The sequence below is a fragment of the Danio rerio genome, chromosome 12 (genome assembly GCF_052040795.2).
Source record: "Danio rerio strain M-AB ecotype USA chromosome 12, GRCz13ab, whole genome shotgun sequence".
Classification (NCBI taxonomy): Eukaryota; Metazoa; Chordata; class Actinopteri; order Cypriniformes; family Danionidae; genus Danio; species Danio rerio.
In genome coordinates, this window is record NC_141032.1 from 737,872 (window position 1) to 762,345 (window position 24,474).

At 39.5% G+C, this 24,474-nt stretch overlaps 1 protein-coding gene across 3 annotated transcripts in view; it reads right to left on the minus strand.

Annotated features, from left to right (window-relative positions):
- wu:fj29h11 overlaps positions 1-24,474 on the minus strand; it is a 71,301-nt gene that overhangs the window by 26,748 nt on the left and 20,079 nt on the right. For 2 of the 3 annotated variants that reach the window (XM_087275499.1, XM_087275500.1), the window contains 19 exons: positions 23,408-23,583; positions 21,849-22,021; positions 19,678-19,902; positions 19,108-19,214; positions 18,414-18,620; positions 17,020-17,131; positions 16,373-16,583; positions 15,540-15,687; positions 14,242-14,416; positions 13,965-14,142; positions 12,800-12,926; positions 12,288-12,407; positions 8,752-8,893; positions 7,287-7,399; positions 6,881-7,034; positions 5,798-6,046; positions 5,376-5,567; positions 3,180-3,358; positions 1,675-1,861 (listed from right to left, as the gene is read on the minus strand). In XM_087275499.1, the coding sequence (XP_087131625.1) occupies positions 1,675-1,861; positions 3,180-3,358; positions 5,376-5,567; positions 5,798-6,046; positions 6,881-7,034; positions 7,287-7,399; positions 8,752-8,893; positions 12,288-12,407; positions 12,800-12,926; positions 13,965-14,142; positions 14,242-14,416; positions 15,540-15,687; positions 16,373-16,583; positions 17,020-17,131; positions 18,414-18,620; positions 19,108-19,214; positions 19,678-19,902; positions 21,849-22,021; positions 23,408-23,583 (3,175 nt within the window). Of the gene's footprint in view, positions 1-1,674; positions 1,862-3,179; positions 3,359-5,375; positions 5,568-5,797; positions 6,047-6,880; positions 7,035-7,286; positions 7,400-8,751; positions 8,894-12,287; positions 12,408-12,799; positions 12,927-13,964; positions 14,143-14,241; positions 15,072-15,254; positions 15,688-16,372; positions 16,584-17,019; positions 17,132-18,413; positions 18,621-19,107; positions 19,215-19,677; positions 19,903-21,848; positions 22,022-23,407; positions 23,584-24,474 lie in introns of all 3 variants that reach the window. The other variant, XM_087275501.1, reaches the window with a different exon arrangement.

Consider the following 24,474-nt stretch of genomic DNA (forward strand, 5'->3'; position numbering starts at 1 on the left):
TTGACACATCATTTCAACATGCTGCTATTTAGCCTACTACTAAATGCCTATTTCACTTTATTTTTTAGTAAATAGATAGAATAATAAGTCATTTACATTATAGCCTAATAATGTTTACAATTGTAGTTGTCCATAGCAACCCCAAAAACGTACCTGTTTGCCTTGCACATCTAATTAATGGGCACAGTTTTTCGACTATTTTTTATTTATTATTTTTTATTTTTTGCTGTGGATGTTATTGAGCTTGCAGAAATCGGAAACAACACCAGTTCTGGGACAAGATGAACCTTTATTTATATCTCTATCAGACAATACCTATTTTATATGCCAAAAGAAACAACAGGCAGTAAAAAAATATTAACATAAACATCTTAATGTAGGCATAGGCTATAGTCGCATGCTTTGGCAAACAGTTGAAAAAAAATTTAATAAAAACGTCATATCGTGCCTAAGCCTTGTAGGCTCAGTCACCCCCACAATTAGAAATTAAATTAGAAAAATAGATATGCCATCCCTCTTTGAGCGAACATAAAGTCTGACCAGGCTAAGTGCACGTATGACAAGTGCCCCAATAACCCATGGATTTAGGATTATCCCCATTCCCCTCAAACTTGAAGCATAACGAAATACTACGCCAGTTGCGACAAAGAAATTCTGGCAAAATAACCTTAGCCTCGGAACGTAAAAGCGAGGCCAACATGTCTAGAATAGAATAGGCTAAACCAATATGAACGTAAAATTATCAGCTGACCGAACTCAAAAGTTTATATTGAACATATGTGTAGCCTAAATAACATAGGCTAATTGGTTTAATATGCCTGACCTTAGGTCTAGTTTGATTTTTTCTTGGCACAATGCAGGAATAAAATAGCATCTACAGTGTCAGGATGCAGACGGGAGCGCCTGCATAGCCACTATAATGCGCCCTGCTGCACTGAAGGAGCGCTCGCTCGCAGCACTTGTTGCTGAAATGCATAGAATTCTCTTGGAAAGGTGCCGTAGTTGTGAGAATGACTGGCCTTATTTCTCCTAAAAGGAAAGTAGATTTTCCTCTGCTGATCCGTCTATACGGAAGTTTGTAGAGGAATACTTCTGTACTTCATCCAGAATTAGTGTATCCGATTCCTCCTCCCATTCTGTGAAGTCAGTCCTAGGCTTTTTCGTTGGTGCGCCAGCTATGCCTATAAAAACAGTACAACCGCCCGCCACCCGCCCGAATTTAATTAAAATATTATTTTTTCGTAACGTCATCCGCCCGATCCGCGGTTTATCCGCGGAGTCCGCGGCTATAACCGCCAACCACGCATCTCTAACTTACAGCAAAGTTGCATCAATAAAAGATTAGTGCACTTATTTTACTCTCTCCCTGTCATCTTATAACTCCTGCTTAAAATGTTATAAATACTGTCTTGAACACTTTCTCCACTTCTGCAGGTGCTTTAATCATGATAAAAAACCCCTTTACTGTAGTGAGAGTGGAGTGTTGTCTACTGAGTGAACACTGCTGAAATACTGCTCACTGATGAGGGAACACATTCGAGGATTGAAATGAAACTGATCTGCTTTAGTGTAGAGGTTTAGTGAGGGCGGGTCAGTTTAACCCGAATGACGTAATAGTGTATACTGAATTAGAGACAACACTAGGGTTACAGTGAGCACTGCAGTGGTGTTTACCTGGGAGTACGCTGGGCAGGTGGATGTTCTTGTAGTCTCTGCTGAAGTGTATTCTGTGCTCTGCGGGACAGCGGAAGCCCTGATTGGTCAGCACGGGGACGTGTGCAGCGAGACTCCTGATCTCCTGATCCTGAGCGTGAAGCTTGATGAACACCAGGTAACTGACCACCATCCCCTGCGGCTTTTTCTGCAGACACAGACAGCTCAACATGATCACAAGTCACAGTCACATGATGCAACTGATGTGTCTATGACTGTGTGAAGGTTGCAGGTTCGAGTCCCACTAGTGTCAGTGTCTTTAAGAGAGTGTGAAGGCTGCAGGTTTGAGTCCCGCTGGTGTTTGTGTGTCTTTATGACTGTGTAAAGGTTGCAGGTTTGAGTCCCGCTGGTGTCTGTGAATCTTTATGAGTTTGTAAAGGTTGCAGGTTTGAGTCCCGCTGGTGTTTGTGTGTCTTTAAGACTGTGAAGGTTGCAGGTTTGAGTCCCTCTGGTGTTTGTGTGTCTTTATGACTGTGTAAAGGTTGCAGGTTTGAGTCCCGCTGGTGTTTGTGTGTCTTTATGACTGTGTAAAGGTTGCAGGTTTGAGTCCCGCTGGTGTTTATGTGTCTTTATGACTGTGAAGGTTGCAGGTTTGAGTCCCGCTGGTGTTTGTGTGTCTTTATGACTGTGAAGGTTGCAGGTTTGAGTCCCTCTGGTTTCTGTGTGTCTTTATGAGTGTGTGAAGATTGCAGGTTCGAGTCCCGCTGGTGTCTGTGTGTCTTTATGAGTGTGTGAAGATTGCAGGTTCAGGTCCCGCTGGTGTCTGTGTGTCTTTATGAGTGTTTGAAGACTGCAGGTTCGAGTCCCGCTGGTGTCTGTGAGTCTTTATGACTGTGTGATGGTTGCAGGTTCGAGTCCCGCTGGTGTCTGTGTCTTTAAGAGAGTGTGAAGGTTGCAGATTTGAGTCCCGCTTGTGTCTGTGTGTCTTTATAACTGTGTAAAAGTTGCAGGTTCAAGTTCCTGGTGTCTGTCTCTCTTTATGACTGCGTGAAGGTAGCAGGTTTGAGTCCTGCCGGTGTCTATATGTCTTTATAACTGTGTAAAGGTTGCAGGTTTGAGTCCCTGGTGTCTGTGAGTCTTTAAGAGTTTGTGAAGGTTGCAGGTTTGAGTCCCACCGGTGTGTGTGTCTTTATGACTGCGTGAAGGTTGGAGGTTTGAGTTCCGATGGTGTGTGTGTCTCTTTATGAGAGTGTGAAATTTGCAGGTTCGAGTCGCGTTGGTGTCTGTGTGTCTTTATGACTGTGTGAAGGTTGCAGGGTTGAGTTTTGCTGGTGTTGTGTGTGTGTGTGTGTGTGTGTGTGTGTGTGTGTCTATATGACTCTGTGAAGCTTACAGGTTCAAATCTCACTGGTGTTTGTGTGTCTTTATGGGAATGTGAAGGCTCCAGGTTCGAGTTCCCATAGTGTGTGTGTTTGTCTTCTTGTGAGTGTGAAGGTTTCAGGTTCAAGTCCCGCTGGCGTTCTGACCTGCCAGTCTCCGCTCCTCAGCTGTGGGTAGATGTGCTGATGCAGGACCTGCTGTGGCTCCAGCTCGTGGACGTCCAGTCGGCGCAGCAGCTCCCGCACCTGAGAGTTCCCCAGCGCGTCCAGACTCTGCAGCAGCCGCCGATCCACCGTGTTCAGGTCCTGATAGAGCGCCTGCAGGTCTGCACACATAATACATATATTATATATATATATATATACATACATATATGTTTATATTAATATTACTATTAAAATATGCAAATAAAAATTGCAATTAGATTAAGCTTAATCATTCAGCCCTAAAAATAAGTGTTCTTTGAGGATGCTCTTATTTACATGCATATTGAACACACTAGTGATTGAGCTTATTAATGAGAACTAAATTAGTGATTACCAGTAAATATTAGTGATCATAGGATGTGGCTTTGGCACGAGAAACATGGCAGTATATTCACAACAGCAAACTAGACTGCGTGCAGCTGTGTGACCCACTTCCCTAAAGCTGATGTTTAATTCATCCAGCTGCACCCGACCAGACACACACACACACACACACACACACACACACACACACACACACACACACACACACACACACACACACACACACACACAGACACAGACACAGACACAGACACACACACAGACACACACACACAGACACACACACACACACTGGAACAGGACAAATCTCACACGACTGATCTGACATCAGCCGGATGAGGAAAACTTGTCATTTGTCAGAGCTTCAGGAAGCTGAGATTAACAGGAGAATGTAAATACTTCAGGAGATAAATGCATCTGCAGCTTGGGTCTCATTCACCAAATCAGCTCTGTTTTATTTAAAGGAATGACGCAGGTTGTGGCTCTTTCTCATGTGTGACTCAGGAAGGAAATGAGCAGATGATGGAGATTTCATTCATTTCTAATTCTGAATGACTGATTCAGAGTGATAATGAAAAAGGTGATATCTCTATATTTTCAATAATTAACTGATATGTGTGCTATAATGTATAAATAAAGACTGAAATTCACTCATTCAAGTGATTCATTCAAAACGTGCAAGATTTTTTTGGTTCCAATGATTCATTCAGTTAAATATCTGGTGAATGTTAAATAAAAACACAAACATGCAAATCAAAATTAACACTTAAATCAGTTATTTAACTGTTAATTATGATTTGCAAGTTTGTGTTTTTATTTAACATTCACCAGATATTTAGCTGATTATAATAAAAAAATATGACCCTAAAACCATCAGATGGTGTGTGAATCCCTGTTTTAAAGAGTGAGTCATTGAATCATTTAAGCAATTCATTCAAAGTGTTGATTCATTTGGAAACAAAGCAAGTGACTGTTTTGATTGATTAATCAGTGAATCACTGACTCAAATGGTTCGTTCGAAAACTAGGCAAGTGACTGGTTTGATCAATCGATAGATCAATGAATCAATGACTCAAATGATTTGTTTGGAACTAAGCAAGTGACTGTTTTGATTGATTGATTGATTGATCAATGAATCACTGACTCAAATGATTTGTTCGAAAAATAGACAAGTGACTGTTTTGATTGAATATTTGATCAGTAAATAATTGATTCAAATGATTAATTCGGAAACTAGACAAGTGACTGTTTTGATTGGTTGATGATTGATTGATTGATTAGTGAATTGCTGACTCAAATGATTTGTTCAGAAACTAGGGAAGTGACTGTTTTGATTGATTGGTTGATCAGTGAATCGCTGACTCACATGATTCGTTTGGAAACTAGACAAATGACTGTTTTGATTGGTTGGTTGATTGATTAATTGATTGGTTGATTGGTTGATTGATTGATTGATTGATTGATTGATTGATTGATTGATTGATTGATTGATTGATTGATTGATTGATCAGTGAATCACTGACTCAAATGATTCATTTCGAAAGTAGACAAGGGACTGTTTTGATTTAATAATTGATCAGTGAATCACTGATTTAAATGATTCATTCGGAAATTAGACAAGTGACTGTTTTGATTGATTGATTGATTGATTGATTGATTGATTGACTGATTGATTACTGAATCACTGACTCAAATGATTTGTTTGGAAACTAGGCAAGTGACTGTGATAAATCCAAAATGAAATGCATATTTTGAGAAAATGACAATGTTTTCCGACATGAGACATGTTGTGTTGTGTGTATTGATGATCACCTGCGTGAGCTTGCGTCACGTCATCGAGCGGAAAGAACACTCCCTCTGAGCTCAGAGAAACCACACTCCCGTCAGCCAGAGGAATCATGGGAACATCTCTGACGGACTGAAGCAGAGCGTCCACCTCATACTCAGACTCCAGCGCGCGGAAAATACACACCAGCAGCCGCGCCAGCTTCTCCAGCTCTCCATCTGAACACAAACATCCACATTTACACTCCACTCAACATAAGCCAGAATAAAACCTTAGATAAAGCTTTCCCAGTAATGCAGGATCATCTGCTGTCATGGCTTCACAATCAATAAATGTGATTATAATGGAAGTCAATGGAGCAGAAACAGCACCAACATCACCAAAGAGGAGTCAATCTGAAAGAACTGGCTAACACTAGAATGAGTGTGTATGTGTGTGTTTGTGTTACCGGTGTGTGTCTGTGTGTGCTGCAGCAGCTCTCTGGCCATACAGCAGGTGACGGTGAGGATTTCTGCAGCTTGGAGGCGATGAACACCCAGCGCTGACAGCAGAGAGCCGGAAACACTGCACTGCAGATCCGGATGCAGATACCACAGGCTCAGACTGCGGCTCAGATCCTGTCCACCAATCACCTGCTGGATCAGCCGGTCCGGACACACGGCCAGCTGCGACGGCTGCCTGAACTCCACACGGCCCTCTGCAACACAAACACAACACACCAGCACCGGTGTCTATAACTGGGAAAACGACACTTTAGAGTAATGATGCATTAATTAATGTATTTACTAACATTAATTAAGTATGAATAATCTTGTGAAGCATTTATTAGTCATAGTTCAACATTATCTAATGCATTATTAATATAGGGGAATCCCACTATAGGGGAATTGATGAACTAAATTGTCCGTAGTGTATGAGTATGTGTGTAAATGAGTGTGTATGGGTGTTTCCCAGCACTGGGTTGCATCCTCTGTGCAAAGCATATGCTGGAATAGTTGGCAGTTCATCCCGCTGTGGCGACCCCTTATGAATAAGGGACTAAGCAGAAGGAAACCCACATCAATACGGGGAGAACATGCAAACTCCACACAGAAACCTCAACTGGCCCAGCTGGGACTCGAACCAGCGACCTTCTTGCTATGAGGCCACAGAGCTGACCACTGAGCCACTGTTTATTTAAATAATAAAAGCATTAATGTAGAAGATGGGTGACGCAGTGGATAGCACATTCGCCTCCCAGCAAGAAGGTCGCTGGTTCGAGTCCCGGCTGGGCCAGTTGGGGTTTCTGTATGGAGTCTGCATGTTCTCCCATGTTGGCTCCGGTTTCCCCCAGAGTACAAACACATGCGCTATAGGGGAAATTGTCCGTAGTGTATGTGTGTAATGTGTGCATGGGTGTTTCCCAGTGATGGGAAGTGCATCCGCTGGATAAGTTGGCGGTTCATTCCACTGTGGAGAACCTTGATTAATAAAAGGACTAAGCCGGAAAAAATATGAATGAATGTAGAGGTGATTTAGAGGCTGCTCTCACCGTGGTCCTCTTGGGCAGGAAGGCAGGCCCGCCCCCTCAGCAGCTGGATGATCTGATTGGCCACCGGGTTGAAGAAGTCCAGGATTTCACTGGGCTGAGGAATGAACTGCAGGAAGTAGCAGAGGCCAGAGAGCCCGCTGAACTCTGGGTGTTTCTGTGGGGTTTACAGAACATACAGGCATTGGAGAGGAAGCCCGTTTTACATGCATTACAACAGTGTGTCTCAATCCCAGTCCTCACTCCTCAATCATCTGGATATTTTGCATGACGTTCTTATATAACACACACATTTAGAAAAGCTCCATTTACAAAACATCTGACATCCTGGCATTTGTGCATGTATTTTGGATGTAAACATAGCTAATGACGTGTCCGTCTTCTACAATGCAGATGAAGCTGCTCTTACGCTGAAGACGTCCATGGCCTGAACGAAGAGCTGTGGGATCTCGGAGCGAAGCCACTGGTTCCAGGAGCTGTCCCGGTCCACGTCCTCTCTGGAGGAAGGGATGTCGAAATCACCTGCGCAGAAACACAGCATGCCTCTGATTTACATTTAACCCCTTGCCTTTTTGCACCACTTTTTAAACATAAACATGAAAATTACATGTTCAACCTAAATGAATGCCGGTGTTAAACACTTGCATGGTCTCATTATAAAGAAGACAGACCTCAGATTGTAAAAAAAAAAGTTGAAAAAGTTGAATTAAATAAAAGGTATGCGCCTTTGCTTATAAAAATATTAAACCAATAAATGCATATTTTAATATATTAAATAAAGTAGGTATTTCCAAATACCTGATTTAGCCTAAAATTGACAGACAATCAATGGTAAATATCTGAATTAATTGTATTCCAAATTTGAAGCTGATGAAAAACGAGCTTTCAGTAATATTTAGTCAGGCCGCAGTACTAGACATGACCACCAGGGGTGACATTCAGTTTCATTTAGTGACCACATAACGCCCCATTCACACGGGGCTTCAGCGTCAACGCTTGACAGAGGGCGTGTCTGAAGTTGGGGCTGACGCAATAGTCATAGCAGCTTCCACCAATGAAATTAATCAGCAATGGGCCACTGTCTGAGCTGGTGTATTTGCATACAGCGTACTGATTGGCTGATGCTTCCGTCAAGCCAAGCAAGTCCCAACTTTAGCAGCGAACAACACCTTTGAAGCACCGCCGACGGTCACCCATTCAAAGTGAATGAGAAGCGTTGAGGCTGACGCCCCGTGTGAATGGGGCGTAAGGGCGCCCCCTACGTTTTAAGGAATATGAACAGTATTTTTTCATAATTTTGACAATATTTGTAAAGTAGACCAATTTTTATTATGGAAAGTTTTTTGGTATTTGATTTGAATTAAGCCTTTAAAATAATAATAATAATATATATGTGAATTTCTGTAGCAAAGTAATGTGTAAACGTTTACAACTATCCTAATGAGGGAGAGATGGGCACTAGTGGGCGGGGCTTTTCCCCTCTGATGACACGTACAAAGAGAGAATGTCAATCAAAGTGCTTCATTCATCAAGTCTGATTATAGCAAATACAATTAATTGATGTTGACCATTAGAGGCTGGAGATATCCACACACTGCTGACACACACACCGCTGGGTTTAAACCGCTTATAAAGTCATTTTTGCATAATAGTTTCCCTTAAAATTTTTTTATTTTTTTCATTTGTCTACAGAACAACCCACTATTGTTCAATTAGTCTAATTACCCTAGTGAAGCCTTTAAGTGATGTCAGTTTAAGCTCAACACTAGTCAAATATCTAGTCTAATATTATGTGCTGTCATCATGGCAAAGAGAAAAGAAATCACTTATTAGAAATGAGTTATTAAAACTATTATATTTATTGAGAGTCGAACCCTGGATGATGAAGCGGAAACCGAAGCTGCGCAGCGGCAGGAAAGCGAAGACGGGCTGTTTCTGTGGTTTGACGTCAGCGCAGGACGAGCTGTGGATCTGAAAGGCCAGAGCCAGTTCTGTGGACTCCACATCATCTTTAATCTGCATAAAAACACATTCTCAGATCAGTGTGTGCACGCAGAAAATGCACAGCACCAGCTATAATCCTAAACACCTGTGCATCTGAAGAAAGTAAAGGTTTAGTGTTTGGTGTAATCTCTATACTCCAGCATCACAGTACACTCCATTAACTCATTGTAGACTGCAATTTGCAAATACACTGATATTACAAATAAATTATTATTATACAGCAATACCTGTGCTTTATAATGTGCAAAATAATAATAATTAGCAATAAATGTCATATTAATAAAGTATAATGTTTGTGTCTTTACAGATACATTTATAGACTGATTATAAACAGTTATAAATCATTATAAGCATAAACTTCATAGAAAGTGCTATCAAAAAAGAAAGTGTTTGGGCCAAATACATCCTTCTGAATGCTGGAAGAAGATCTTTATACTCCAGCATTAATAATATACAGCATGAATAATATAATAATAGTGTTATTAATGCTTAGAAAATAAAGCCATGCATTTATAAAGGTTATTAGCTGTATTATGACCCACATTCAGTATTTATAAGGTTCTTATCAACAACATAAAACTATTCATTTAATTGAAGTTTTAACACATTGTGCACTGCATTTCGGCAATTACATTGATATTATAAACTAATCATCATTATAAAGCAATACTTGTGCATCTGAAGAAAAAACTAATTTTCTATAATGCTCATGCATGTAATGAATTGCTAATAATTATGTATAATCAATCTATAATGCATCTATAAACACACAACAAGTCTTATACTGTACTATACTGACCGGTATAGCAACACTTATAACAGTGTTATTAATACTTACTAGCCATGCATTTCATTTTTTAACATGCATTATACACTGATTTATAAGTATTAATTAGTCAGTCATGACTGTATTATGAAGATGCAGTCTGCAATGTTAAACCGCTGTTATGATGTAATTAGAAAGACTCATTAGTAAGTTAATAGATTTGGTCACGTTAAATAAATGAATGGTTTTATATTGTTGATAAGAGCCATATAACTACTGAATGTGGGTCATAATACAGCTAATAACCTTTATAAATGCATGGCTTTAAGTGATAATTATTATTAACACTATATTATTATGATTAATATTATTATTATTATGTAGCTAAAACTGTCATTGTAATACAATATGTTTGTTGTCTTTAAAGATGCATTTATAGACTGATAATATATATATATATATATATATATATATATATATATATATATATATATATATATATATAAATAAAAGGACACTTCTTTTTTTTATATTTTCAGTTTAAAAATATAACGCTAGTTCTGTTTTACATCTCACACAGGCGCCTGTAGCTCCGCCCTCTTCTGAAAATATCACAATCTCATTTGCATTTAAAGTGACAGTCACCAAAACCCCACAATTAGGATTAAAGCCTGAAAGGGTCAGTTTCAGAGAGCTGGAGAACATCATCTGTGTGCTGTTCTCAGCTCAAACTCACACGCACACAATCTAGAGGCAGCAGAGACGCACTTTACATCTTGTAGACAGGAGCAGAATAGGGCTCCTTTAACGCATTGTATGTTAAAGACAGAACGTCTCTGCTGTGTTTGAGAACACGATGTTCAAGCAGTCTCTGCAGACAGCAGAAACACACACACACACACACACACACACACACACACACACACACACACACACACACACCCTGTCTGAAGTCTGAATGAGTGTGTAAACATGCGGTTCTCCTGAGGTAAAGACAGAGGAACACTTGCGTAACGTCCAGATCCCCGAACGCAGCATCATGAGCACAACACACACTCGATAACAGCAGGTTAAACCAGGACATGAGCGCAGGTGAAAACACATTTCATTTCAAATATATAATGAATTAATGAATGAATCTGCAGTTAACAAACCATTAACGAGGACTTTCAGCTCAATAAACTACTAATTATCTGCTTATTCAGAGTAGTTAAGGTATTGAGTAGGATTAGGGATGTACAGCAAATTAGGCTATAGGAACCATGCCCAGGCAAGTTTGACCCCCATTTCCCGGTTCGTTTGACAAGTGTGAGTGCTCTGAATTAGGCCCAGATGTGGTTCAGTTGGCCGGCCCTGGCCCTGTTGGAAGAGGTGTGCCGGAGCGCGGTTTGGTTGAGCTGTGGCATGGTAATAGTGATGGGTCGTTCATGAACGATTTGTTCATTTTGAACGAATCTTCAATATGACTCGGGAACTACGAGTCCTCTCAGGGAGTGATTCGATTATCTGCGTGTGCGCACATTTGTGCAGGTATCGTTAATTTCAACTCTTCATCACATTGGCAGAAGCCAATCATACGCGTTTAGAGCCGGAAAAAGAATTGATCCGCTCACCTCTCGAGTCTTCTATCAGGTCTGAGTCACTCGTTCCTCACGGGCCAATCATACGCGTTTAGAGCCGGAAAAAGAATTGATCCGTTCATCTCTCGAGTCCTCGGGTTTGAGTCATTCTGTCACGTGATGAACGAACGATCATGGCTCCTATCGGCTTAGACTGTGCATTGGTTAAGATTATATGTGACTGTCAGTGTAACGTGAATGAACATTTGAAGACATTTGAAGACATGAAGAGGTGAGCTGAGCAAAGAGACAACAATACCCTCATAGACAAAAGAGCAGGTCAACACTGAATTATTATTTCCTCCTTATTTGTGGTGTGATCAACCTTTAGGGCTAGTTGTAGATGTGTTTGGAAGCAATTCGTAACATTTTAATAATATTTCAGCAAATTGAACCAAATGAACAAAATGACTCGAAAAAAGATTCGTTCATCTTGAACGAGACTCAAAGATTCGAGTCAGTAAAATGATCTGAACTTCCCATCACTACATGGTACGCTTGTAGTGTGAGAGCAAAGTGCGCCTGAGCCCGAAACTAAAGAAGCGACGTCACTTTAATGGACTGACTGATATGGACTTATTAATCATTCTTACTCAGGCATGTTATTGGCCAGGGACAAAAAAAAAGGAAGATGAGCAGTCTTGAGTATTGGAACTGAACTTTGGCATTTGTTGATGACGTTACATGAGAACACAACAACGCAAGACCACTGAACGACGCATATTGAGAAACAGCCGATGTTTCTAGAAAGCCTAGTAAGAGCTTGATTAGGTAGTCCAGGTGTGTCTGATTGGGGTTGGAGCTGAACTCTGCAGGACACCGGCCCTCCAGGACTGAGTTTGGACACCCCTGATGTACAGTATCCCTTGTAAAATCCTTTTAAAATGTATATCCGTGAATTGTGGGTTTTATTTTGTATGTTTGCCCGAGTGTTATTTGTGTGTGTTGATGCATGCATGAGGTTTATATATCACGAGGGTTTATAGGCGCATATGCACAGATCAAATTTATTTAAGCCTGCCTTTTTGGGGAAGAGCATCTTCTTGAGCACCAGCCAGCGCTCTTCTCCTCCAGTGTGAGACACTTCCAGGATATTATGGCTCAAATCTCGCCGCGTCATCGACACCAGACGCTTCTCAGCCTGAAGACAAGAAAACAAACTGATTAAATGTGCATAACCAGATAATGCACGAAATATGAAATTAAATATAGTAAAGTCTGACATTTTCACAATCTGAACAGTGTTGAGCTTTTGCACCCTCAAAGCATTTTTCCAAAATATGTGTCAGAATTAGTCAGCAAAAAACATCCTATTTGCTGAAACACGGAGAAAGATGTAGGTAAATTGAGCCTCAAAATTTGCCCAGAGTGGATGAAAATGACCCAGCAGCACACAAGGGTTGAGGCTAATTAAATAAAACAGGTTTAAATAAAACACACACAGTGTATCTCACTTAATCCAACATAAACATGTACTCTGAATGAAACGCGCTGTGTTTCAGTGTATTGCTTTGTGTTGATGCAGATCTTGACCTCGTTGAAGATGGTGATGGAGCGAAGGCGATGGAGGAAGAGCAGGAGAGACGGATGAACATCATGGAAGAGGTTTTTAGTCTGGTAGTTCTCCGTCCGCAGGGGGAGATGGATCTTTGTAGTCCATCTATGACAAAACCCACAACAAAAAGACTGTTTCATGAACACAGCAAAGCTCAGGTGACGGAGGAAGTGAAAATAAATATATATATATATATTCTGACTGATTTGTTTTGTTTTTTTAAGGCCTCATTCCTTTAATCGACACTTTATTTAAACAGCGGAGACGAATAGAATTTAAAGAAGAGATGCTTTAAACCACTATAATATTGCCAGTTTGGGTATTTTATAAGCTATTGTTAACCAAGTATGTTAACTTAGCACGTTTTTGAAATGACATGTCTGCAAAACTATTTAATATTTTATTATTACACAACTGCTTTAAAGATGCTACAGGCAGAAAATGACCGGAAGATGCACACACTTCAGTTTCGTATATGTTTGTGTAATTAAATGTATTAAATAACTCCCAAACCATTAAATATAGTACAGCGGGGAAAATAAGTATTAAACACACTGTCATGAGGTAAAACCTCAAAATACAAACAGAAAAATAAAACACAACGAAAAATAACTTCAAAATCTTGATGTTTCTGTGCGTCTCGTCTATCAAATCTGAGCTTTATGCTGTATTCTCTATTGGATTCAGATAAGGTGATTGGCTGGGCCATTCTACAGCTCGGTTTTCTTTCTCTGAAAGCATCTGAGAGTCTCCTTGGCTGTGTTTCGGATCATTGTCCTGCTGAAATGGTTTGATCTTCATCCTCCTGCTGATGTAGATGTTGGACTGAGCTGATGTTCATTTACACTGAGGAAGGGCGGAGGCTTGCTGAAGAACTACTGAGATATTTCAGCTGCTGTCTGGGCCTTCACTGCCCAACTACACCTTCCTTTCTTCATGTGTTCAGTACTGTTTTCCTTTTATTTTATTACACAGAACTTCATTTGCAAACTAATTAGCTTTGTTTTCTTTGCATGTGTAATAATACTGACCTTAAAAATGTATTTAAAAAAATGTAAATGAAAATTATACGATATATATATATATAATTTTTTTCCTCAGTCAAAATTATGGACATTTCTGTATTTTGTGGGTGTGTTTAACCTCTTCTCTGCGATCTCTTTGGCCGCAGGGTTCACAGGTCGCTCCTGCTCCAGCCAATGGGGAAGGATGTATCCCATGGGGCCACTGGTCTTGTCAAACTGAATGTGGAAACCGTTGGAGTGGATCTCGGGACAGTCTGTGACTTTAAAGACCGATTTAAAGCCGATGCCCTTTTGCCCTGGATAACAAAGCAGTGCAGAGTTGTTCGTAAAACAGAAAGGACAGGCAGACAAAAAGACACAACACGAATATGAAATGGAGAAAGCGCTTCCAGTACCGATGTAGCCGTATTTGTGCTTTCCTTTGGTGCTCCTGCCCACGTCACAGATCGCTCTGATGTTTTTCTCCTCGAAGCCGCATTCGTTGTTCAGGATGGTGATGCATGATTTCTCCACCACGAATGTTAGTGCCGGCTGCTCTCCGCCGTCAGGATAGCTGTTATCATCAGCGTTCTGCACACACGAAACACTCATAGACTTACACTCTATCAGTGGCGCCACTATAAAAAATGAGTGATTCCGAAATGGAGGATGCATTTTGTGTCTAACGATGAACATTTTTTAATATCGTTTAAAAATGTAAACTCACTATATTAGGCCATCTGTAAAACAAATAATGCTTGTATACGTATTGAGGGATTTTATCTTGTAACCTAAACACTCCCACTTTAGCTATCGTTGACTGTTTCCACCCCTACTGTCTGATTATTTAGCTTGTTTTAAGGAAAACTCCTAAAATTTTGACTAATTTCATTCATTCATTCATTTTCTTGTCAGCTTAGTCCCTTTATTAATCCGGGGTTGCCACAGCGGAATGAACCGCCAAGTTTTTTACACAGTGGATGCCCTTCCAGCTGCAACCCATCTCTGGTAAACATCCACACACACATTCACACACACACTCATACACTACGGACAATTTAGCCTATCCAATTCACCTGTACCACATGTCTTTGGACTGTGGGGGAAACCGGAGCACCCGGAGGAAACCTACGTGAACGCAGGGAGAACATGCAAACTCGGAGAACATGCAAACTCCATACGGAAACGCCAATTGAGGCGAAGTTCGAACCAGCGAACAAACCAGCGAACAAAACCAGCGAACAAACTTCACATGCAAACTTGGAGAACATGCAAACTCCACACAGAAACGCCAACTGAGCCGAGGTTCGAACCAGCGAACAAAACCAGCGAACAAACTTCACATGCAAACTTGGAGAACATGCAAACTCCACACAGAAACGCCAACTGAGCCGAGGTTCGAACCAGCGAACAAAACCAGCGAACAAACTTCACATGCAAACTCGGATAACATGCAAACTCCATACAGAAGCGCCAATTGAGCCGAGGTTCGAACCAGCGACCCACTTGCTGTGAGGTGACAGCACTACCTACTGCGCCACTGCCTCGCCCCTTTTGACTAATTTCTTAAATTTCTTAAAACAAAATGTCCCAAAAATGCTTCTTGATTGCAGTATTTCTATATATTTTTACTGGAAACAAGTCTAGAACTCTGAGTCAGAAAAGCTTGCCGTGCAATGTCGATATGTGGTGTAATAAATGAGTGCGTGTGAACCTGAATGAGCTCCAGGACGAAGTGTGTGTCTTTGCTGTAGAGTTCGTCAGACAGACGCTGTAGACTGCGGCCCAGTCTGGCCTGCTGCTTCTCCATCAGAATCTGGCCCTCCTGGTTCAGCTCCACACCGATGCCAAACTCCGTCTTCCTGCATTAGCAATGTACAAGTGTTATTGAACAGACTAGAGAGTGTGTAAGTCAATTGGATTAATTAAATTGGACAGTGTATGAATGTGTGAGTGTGTGGGTGTTTCCCAGTACTGGGTTGCAGCTGGAAGGGCATCCGCTGTGCAAAACATATGCTGGATGAGTTGGCGGTTCATTCCGCTGTGGCGACCCCAGATTAATAAAGGGACTAAGCCGAAAAGAAAATGAATGAATGAATATGATGATGCATAGAGAGGGTGCAGTGGGGTCGGGCTCTGCTGGAGCAAAGACTTTTTGTTTCTATTTCTCAAATCTTTTAAATAAAGTGTTGCGTTATTGTAAAAATGACAATAAAAGATCTAAAAAAATACCAATGTTATAATTTCTTGGTTTAAATCTGCTTAAAATATTGTATTTACAGATCTAAGGCAAGCTAAATAAACTTTCCCCCATTGGCAGATTATTTTGCTTGTTTAAAGGAAAACTCACTTATTTTTAACTCATTATTTTTGAAAACAACACTATATTTTCTGCTTGACTAGAAAAGGCTTCTTAATTTTAGAATTTTGAGATATTTGGATGAGAAACAAGAATGTTTTGCAAGTGTGTGTGTGTGTGTGTGTGTGTGTGTGTGTGTGTTTGTTTGTTTGATCAATGATTGACACCGAGAGAGAATCAGTGTGAACCTGATATCCTCAATGACGGCTCTCTGCGGATTCGGCTTCTCCTCCTCCTCCTCCTCCTCTTCTTTTTCCTCTTCCTGTGGTTCATCAGACGGCTCCTCCTGGTCCTCCTCACTGCTGTCTGTGTCTTCATCTTCAGACACCAGCTTATACATCTGCTCCTCCTCCTCATCATCATCATCAACTTCATCAGCAGCATCTTCGTCTTCACTGTCTATATGAATGAAGAAAGAGTTTTATATTTTGTACACCTTATTTTCTGACCATATATTTATTTTGTGTTACTTTTCATGGTGCCTATCATTCAGTTTCAAGCACTTTTTATCACCTATTTATTATTCTTTTATTTTTACCCACATTTGTCTGTACACTTATAACTTTTTATTCATTTTATACTCATTTGAACAATTTATACGACTCATTCTAGAATTGCAGGTACATTCATCATTTTTCTCATACAATTTCCTTAAAGATACCATACACTGCATTGATTCAATAAATCTCTGATATCTACATAGTATGTATATGGGTAAGGTAAGTTCAAAGATTCTTTGTTTTATATGCTTATTTATTAACCCATAAAATACCCCTGGCATATGAAGGTCCTCATTGACCATATTTCGAAGGGTCATGAATATTAATGTGTTCACCCTGTTGATTGGCTCTGCTGGAAGATGTGCTGAGCGCCGTTTCCTCCTCATTCTCCACATCATTTAGACTCTGCACTGAAGAAAGGTCACTCATGGAGTCTTCCAGCACAACCTGCGCACAAAACATCCATCAGCTCTGAATTCACACCATTTAGGAGCAGAACTAAAGCACGTTTGTAAAGTATTCGTACATATACATACATCATTATTATTATTAGCATTAAATACTAATTATTATCATTATTATTATTAAATGGACATTAAAAAATACTAAATACCTCAAGACAAACAATGTAATTTTATTTTGCAAAAAAATTGTGAATTTTCAAAAGTTACAATAAGCATAAGTAATTTTTTGTTATTATTCCGGTTTGCTGTGTTTATTTGCAAGATTGCACAGTTTGGTCAAGATTTTGTGATTATTTATCATCATTAACATGGCTCTAATATATTAACATACTTTGCAAATAGCATACTCATATTATTAGTAACAGTAAAATTATACTTAAATATAAATAGATAGATTAATTAATAAATAAAAAAAATAAAAAATTCATTAACACAAAGAAATGAATGAACAAATAAATAAATAAATGAATGAACAAATAAATAAATAAACAAATAAATTTATTAACAAATGAATAAATAATGAATAAATAAATGAACGAATAAATACATAAATGCACAAACTTATTAATAAACAAATAAATAAATAAATGAACGAACAAATAATAAATAGATAAATTATTAATAAATAAATAAACGACTAAATACATAAATGAACAAATAAATTTATAAAAAAATAAATGAATGAATGAATGAATGAATGGACAAATAAATAAATGAACAAATAAATAAATAAATGAATAAACAAATAAATGAATGAATGAATAAATAAATGGATAATGAATGATTGCATGAACGAATAAATGAATGACTGAATGAATGAATGAATGAATGAATGAAGGAACGAATGAATGAACAAATAAATGAATGAATGAATAAATAAATAAATGAACAAATAAATAAATGAATAAAAAAATGAATGAATGAATCAATGAATGAATGAATATATATGATTGAATAAATAAATGAATAAATAAATATATGCATGAATACATAAATAAATGAATTAATTAACTAATAAATGAATAAATGAACAAATAAATAAAAAACAAACGAATACTACTATAGCAATATTGCACCATAAAAAAATATAAAATTTATTTATCATTTTATATTTGCACTGCATAAGTCCCCATTTACTCATTTTAAAATGTTAAATATTAATGTGTTTATAGTCGCACTCAGCCAAACTGCATTTTTGTGTTTAGTTTGATTAACTCTGCTTTAAATTATTTTTATTAACCATATGCATATGAAGCATCTCAGACCTTCTTTTCCTGCAGCACAGCGTCAGCAGCAGCAGCCGGCGACTGAAGGAGTTTCTTATTAAAGTCTGCTCTCCACTCAGTGATGCCCAGCAGGAGCCCCATCTGATGCAGTTTATTCAGGTGCCGGGTGTTTGTCTGCGCTGCTTCCAGCAGGACAGCTTTAGATTTGGCCTGACCGAGCACTTTAGACAGCGGCTCCAGAAACACCTGAAACACAAGATCAGATGCATAAAGAAAAATCTATTTAGATGCAACTGAATAAACAAACTGCAATAAAAAAACTGCATGCATTTGTTGTTGTTATTATTATTATTCTTTAATAAAACAATTGCTGTTTTAAGACAATTTGTGCATCCTAAAACTCTACATCTATAATCCTCTTAGTCTATGCTGACATTATCTTCAGCACACTCTAATGGCTAATGTACAGACGGCTGCTTCTCACTCAGGCCTGCTGTTTATGCTAATGAGATGGAGAGATGTGCACTAGTGGGCGGGGCTTTCCCCCTCTGATGACACGTACAAAGAGAGAATGTCAATCAAAGTGCTTCTATATCAAGTCTGATTTGAACAAACACAATTAATTGATGTTAACCATTAGAGGCTGGAGATATTCACACACTGCTGACACAACTGGGGTTAAACCCCGCATAAAAGAGATTTAATCAGGGTATAGTGAGGCTTGACTGAGTACCTGCTGCAGGAGCTCCTTGCAGATTCTTATAGGAATCAACGTGACGCACTCCAGCACAAACCGAGCCACAGTGCTGTACGAGTACCCGTCATCCCCAGGGGAGATTTCTAACAATACAAACCTCCATTAATTACAAGAGACATCATCTGTGTATATTAATGAATAAGCAGCTGTGTTTCCATCCACCTGTTTTCATGATAAATTTGGAATATTGCATTAAAGATTGTTTAAAGAAAACGGCAAGATGTGCGTAAACATTAAACATGTGCATAAATACTTAAGCACATAACTGAGAAGCAAATATTGTGCTAAAACATGCATGTAAACTCTGCAGTAAACATGTTTAGGGAGTAAATTCTGCGTATGCACTTCATCAGTGTGTGTGGATGTTTATTTTTTGCAGTGCAGCAAACTCCACTTCTCTCAGCAGCGGGAACTGAGTTGATTCTCTTCTGCTTGTCAGTGGATGGAAACACTGCTGTATTCACTAATCTTCTACGCCATGTTACAGTTTTGTGTATCTGTGGATGGAAACACAGCTAGAGAGTAATTAAACAAGGCTTCTCCCACCTTCCTGTGCCACGCCCACATTCAGTGCACTCTCCATGTGATTGGCCAGGAGCGCAGTGGGCGTGTTCGGTATCCCATCAGCCACTGCCATGGAGACTAGGTGTCCGGCGGTGCGGAGCGGATCCAGAGCCTGAGCGGCGACACTGAAGTGTTTGTCTCCGGTTTCAGACGTGACTCTCAGCAGAACGCCTGGAGAAACTTCCAGAGCCAGCAGCTCCGTTTTACCTGAGCCAACGAGAGGAGACGCTGTTCATGCTTATTTTTCATTTAATGATTTATAAGAAAATGTAAAAAAAAAAGCTCCACCCTAAAGTACTGATAGCCCCATTGTAGAGGACTGGAAGCCCCCCCCATATAACTGATAGCTCCGCCCTAAAGGACTGACAGCCCCACACTAGATGACTGACAGCCCAATCCTAAATGACTGATAGCTCCGCCCTAAATAACTGATAGGCACGCCCACAAATGCTAATAGCCCTGCACAAAAAAATAATAGCTACGCCCTAAATCAATGAATGACAGCCCCACCCCTAGATTACTGATAGCTCTGTTCTAAAGGACTGATAAACCCACCCTAGATGACTAATAAGCCCCTTTCACACAGTGATACCGGTAAATATCTGGAAAATTTCCGGAACGACTTTACCGGTATATTCAAAAAAGCGCTGTTCACACAGGCGAGGACGTTACGGAAATTTTCCGGAAAAGAGCATTCACACATCCATTCCAAAATACCGGTAAATTCTGACATCATTCACCACAAATGAGCTTTAACGGCTGCGCTTGTATTTGTAAACATTTGCCTAAATTACAAACTCTGTGGATGATCAATATTGTGAACAACTTTCGCAGGATCACTTTCGCATGTCGAGATGTTCATAATATTTGCGTGTGCAGGCGCTCACAGGCACACGCAAAGCTTGAAGGTAAACAAACAACGGCTTATCATAAGCATCTCATCGATGATTATTTACACAGTTGGCATAAAGAAGAACATATAAACGTTATCTGACTAACTTCTAGCAGCTAAATGTGTCTGGAAAAATATTCAAAGGTTTTTATTCTCACAAACCGCGCGGACGTAAATGCGTCTGACTGTTGTAATTGGCTAAAGCAGACGTCTCACGTCAGCACGTTCTAGACGTGCACGCGCTTATTACGGTAATCTTCCTTTTGCGTTCACACAGCGCAGCATTCCGGCAAATTGCCGGTAATGTTACAACTTCTCTTTCCGGAAAATAGCCAGAACGAATTTACCGGTATTTTCAAAAAGGACCTGTTCACACATACAACCTTTCCGGAAAATTGCCGGTAATTTTCCGGAAAGGTCTGTATGTGTGAAAGGGGCTATAGTCCCACCCCAAATGACCGACAGCCCTGCCTTAGATAACTGAGAACCACGCTCTAGATGACTGATAACCCTGCCGAAAATGACTGATAGTCCCATCTTAAAAGAACTGATAGTCCCGCCCCAAATGACCGATAGTCCCGCCCTAAAGGACTGATAGTGTCACACTAAAGGACTGATAGCTCCACCCTTAATGACATAGCTCCACCCAAAAGGATTGATAGCTCCACCCTAAATAACTAATAGCTCCACCCTAAATGACTTATAGTCCCGCCCTAAAGGACTGATAGCGTCACGCTAAAGGACTGATAGCTCCACCCTTAATGACATAGCTCCACCCAAAAGGATTGATAGCCCCACCCTAAATAACTAATAGCTCCACCCTAAATGACTAATAGTCCCGCCCTAAAGGACTGACAGTGTCACACTAAAGGACTGATAGCTCCACCCTTAATGACATAGCTCCACCCAAAAGGATCGATAGCTCCACCCTAAATAACTAATAGCTCCACCCTAAATGACTTATAGTCCCGCCCTAAAGGACTGATAGCGTCACAATAAAGGACTGATAGCTCCACCCTTAATGACATAGCTCCACCCAAAAGGATTGATAGCTCCACCCTAAATTACTAATAGTCCTGCCCTAAAGGACTGATAGCTCCTCCCTTAATGACATAGCTGCACCCTACAGGACTGATAGCTCCACCCTAAATGACTAATAGCTCCACCCTAAATTACAAATAGTCCCGCCCTAAATGACCAACAGCAAATTTAGATTTCATGCCTACTTTATAATAGCAATCTGATTGGTGGATGCCTGTACCACAGTATTTGTCGATGAAGTCCTTCAGAGGGCCGTGATTGGGCAGAAACACGAGCTGCCATTGAGTCCAGTCCTGCAGATCCTGAAGCAGAGGAGCCGAAAGCAGAGCCGCCATCGCCTGATCCCGACCCACCTCACCCAGCAGACCCACCGCCGGCTCAGACACACACACACTGATGGAAAACACACACGATAACACTATCAGATTGATGCGCTTTTAATGAAAAACTCACTTCACTTTGACTCGTATTTCTAAATAACTAGACAAAATGCTTCTGGATTTAAGAACTTTGAGATATGTGGACTAGAAACAAGACAAAAACATATAATAATACACCTTAGTCTAATATAAACACTTAAAACACTTTCCAGCTGCATATTCACACTTCTCCAGCACTTTACAACTACGGCAAATGACATACTCACACACACACTTCATCACATTATAGCAAATACTACTAGTTATAGTATACTATAGTACAGTATAATAGAGTATTGTACAGTATAGCATACCATACTATACTATAACATATAACAGTATAGTATGGCATGCTATAGTATGGTAGAGAACAGTATAGTAGTGTATAGTATAGTATAGAATAACAGTATAGTATGGCATGCTATAGTATGGTAGAGAACAGTATAGTAGTGTATAGTATAGTATAGAATAACAGTATAGTATGGCATGCTATAGTATGGTAGAGAACAGTATATAGTATAGTATAGAATAACAGTATAGTATGACATGCTATAGTATGGTAGAGTACAGTATAGTAGTGTATAGTATAGTATAGAATAACAGTATAGTATGGCATGCTATAGTATGGTAGAGAACAGTATATAGTATAGTATAGAATAACAGTATAGTATGGCATGCTATAGTATGGTAGAGAACAGTATAGTAGTGTATAGTATAGTATAGAATAACAGTATAGTATGGCATGCTATAGTATGGTAGAGAACAGTATAGTAGTGTATAGTATAGTATAGAATAACAGTATAGTATGGCATGCTATAGTATGGTAGAGAACAGTATATAGTATAGTATAGAATAACAGTATAGTATGACATGCTATAGTATGGTAGAGTACAGTATAGTAGTGTATAGTATAGTATAGAATAACAGTATAGTATGGCATGCTATAGTATGGTAGAGAACAGTATATAGTATAGTATAGAATAACAGTATAGTATGGCATGCTATAGTATGGTAGAGAACAGTATAGTAGTGTATAGTATAGTATAGAATAACAGTATAGTATGGCATGCTATAGTATGGTAGAGAACAGTATAGTAGTGTATAGTATAGTATAGAATAACAGTATAGTATGGCATGCTATAGTATGGTAGAGTACAGTATAGTAGTGTATAGTATAGTATAGAATAACAGTATAGTATGGTATGGTGTAGTATAGCATGGCCTAACATACTGATAGTATAGTATAGCACTGTACAGTATAGTATGGCATGCTACTGTATGGTATAGTGTAGTATAACATACTATGGTATGGTATAGCATTATTTGCAGTGTAAGTCAGTGTTGTTTTGTCTATTAATACCCTGTATTGATGGGCAGCAGTGGACACTCGTAGCGAACAGCACTAGCAAGGACGTGTCCGCTAAGCTCTTTCTGCCTCTGGGTGAGGTTCAGCAGAAAACTCAGCGGCCCGTGACCAAGCTCACGACTGTCCCGTATCCGGTAATGATTCCTCAGAGCTGCCTCGATGAACGCCAGCTGACAAAACACACAGAACATACTTCGTTCACTACTTGCCCTCCACAATACAGGGTTCCAGCATCGATATCCCACTGTGACATTGCAGTCACATCTCATGATCATTCACTCATTTTACTTCGGCTTAGTTCCTTTAATAATCAGGGGTCGCCACAGCGGAATGAACCGCCAACTTATCCAGCATATTTTACACAGCAGATGCCCTTCCAGCCGCAACTCAACACTGGGAAACACCCATACACTCTTGCATTTACACACATACACTACAGACCAATGTAGTAGATCAGTTCCCCTATAGTGCATGTGTTTGGACTGTGGGGGAAACCGGAGCACCCGGAGGAAACCCACACCAACACGGGGACACACTGCACCACCGTGGCACCCCATAAATAAATATACATCAGTTAATTTAATACTTTTTAAGGCTTAAATTTAGCTTTTGAAATATAAGACCCCGACAGCTTGCACATGTTTCATATTGAGCATTTCAGTAACAAACAGGCAGACAGAATCTGCAGACAGGTTTTGCCGTTTCTCTGCAGAATCTTTGTACAAATCAATGGATTTGTCTATGCAGAATGTTTTCTGGACTATAGCAACTAAAAACTTGCCCTCACTTTATATTAGGCGGCCTTAATATGTACTTCCATTGAAATTAATTATTTGTTTCTATTTACTCATGGTGTACATGCAAAAATGCTTGTTTTTGTCTTGTTTTTAGTCTAAATATCTAAAAGTTCTTAATTTAATGATGTATTTTCCTGGAAAGCAAAAAATATAGTCCTGTTTTCAGAAATAATAAGTCAAAATGAAGTGAGTTTATCCTTAAAACAAGCAAAATGATCTGACGATGGGGGAATTAAATAAACTTGTTTTCGTTTTTAATTCAGA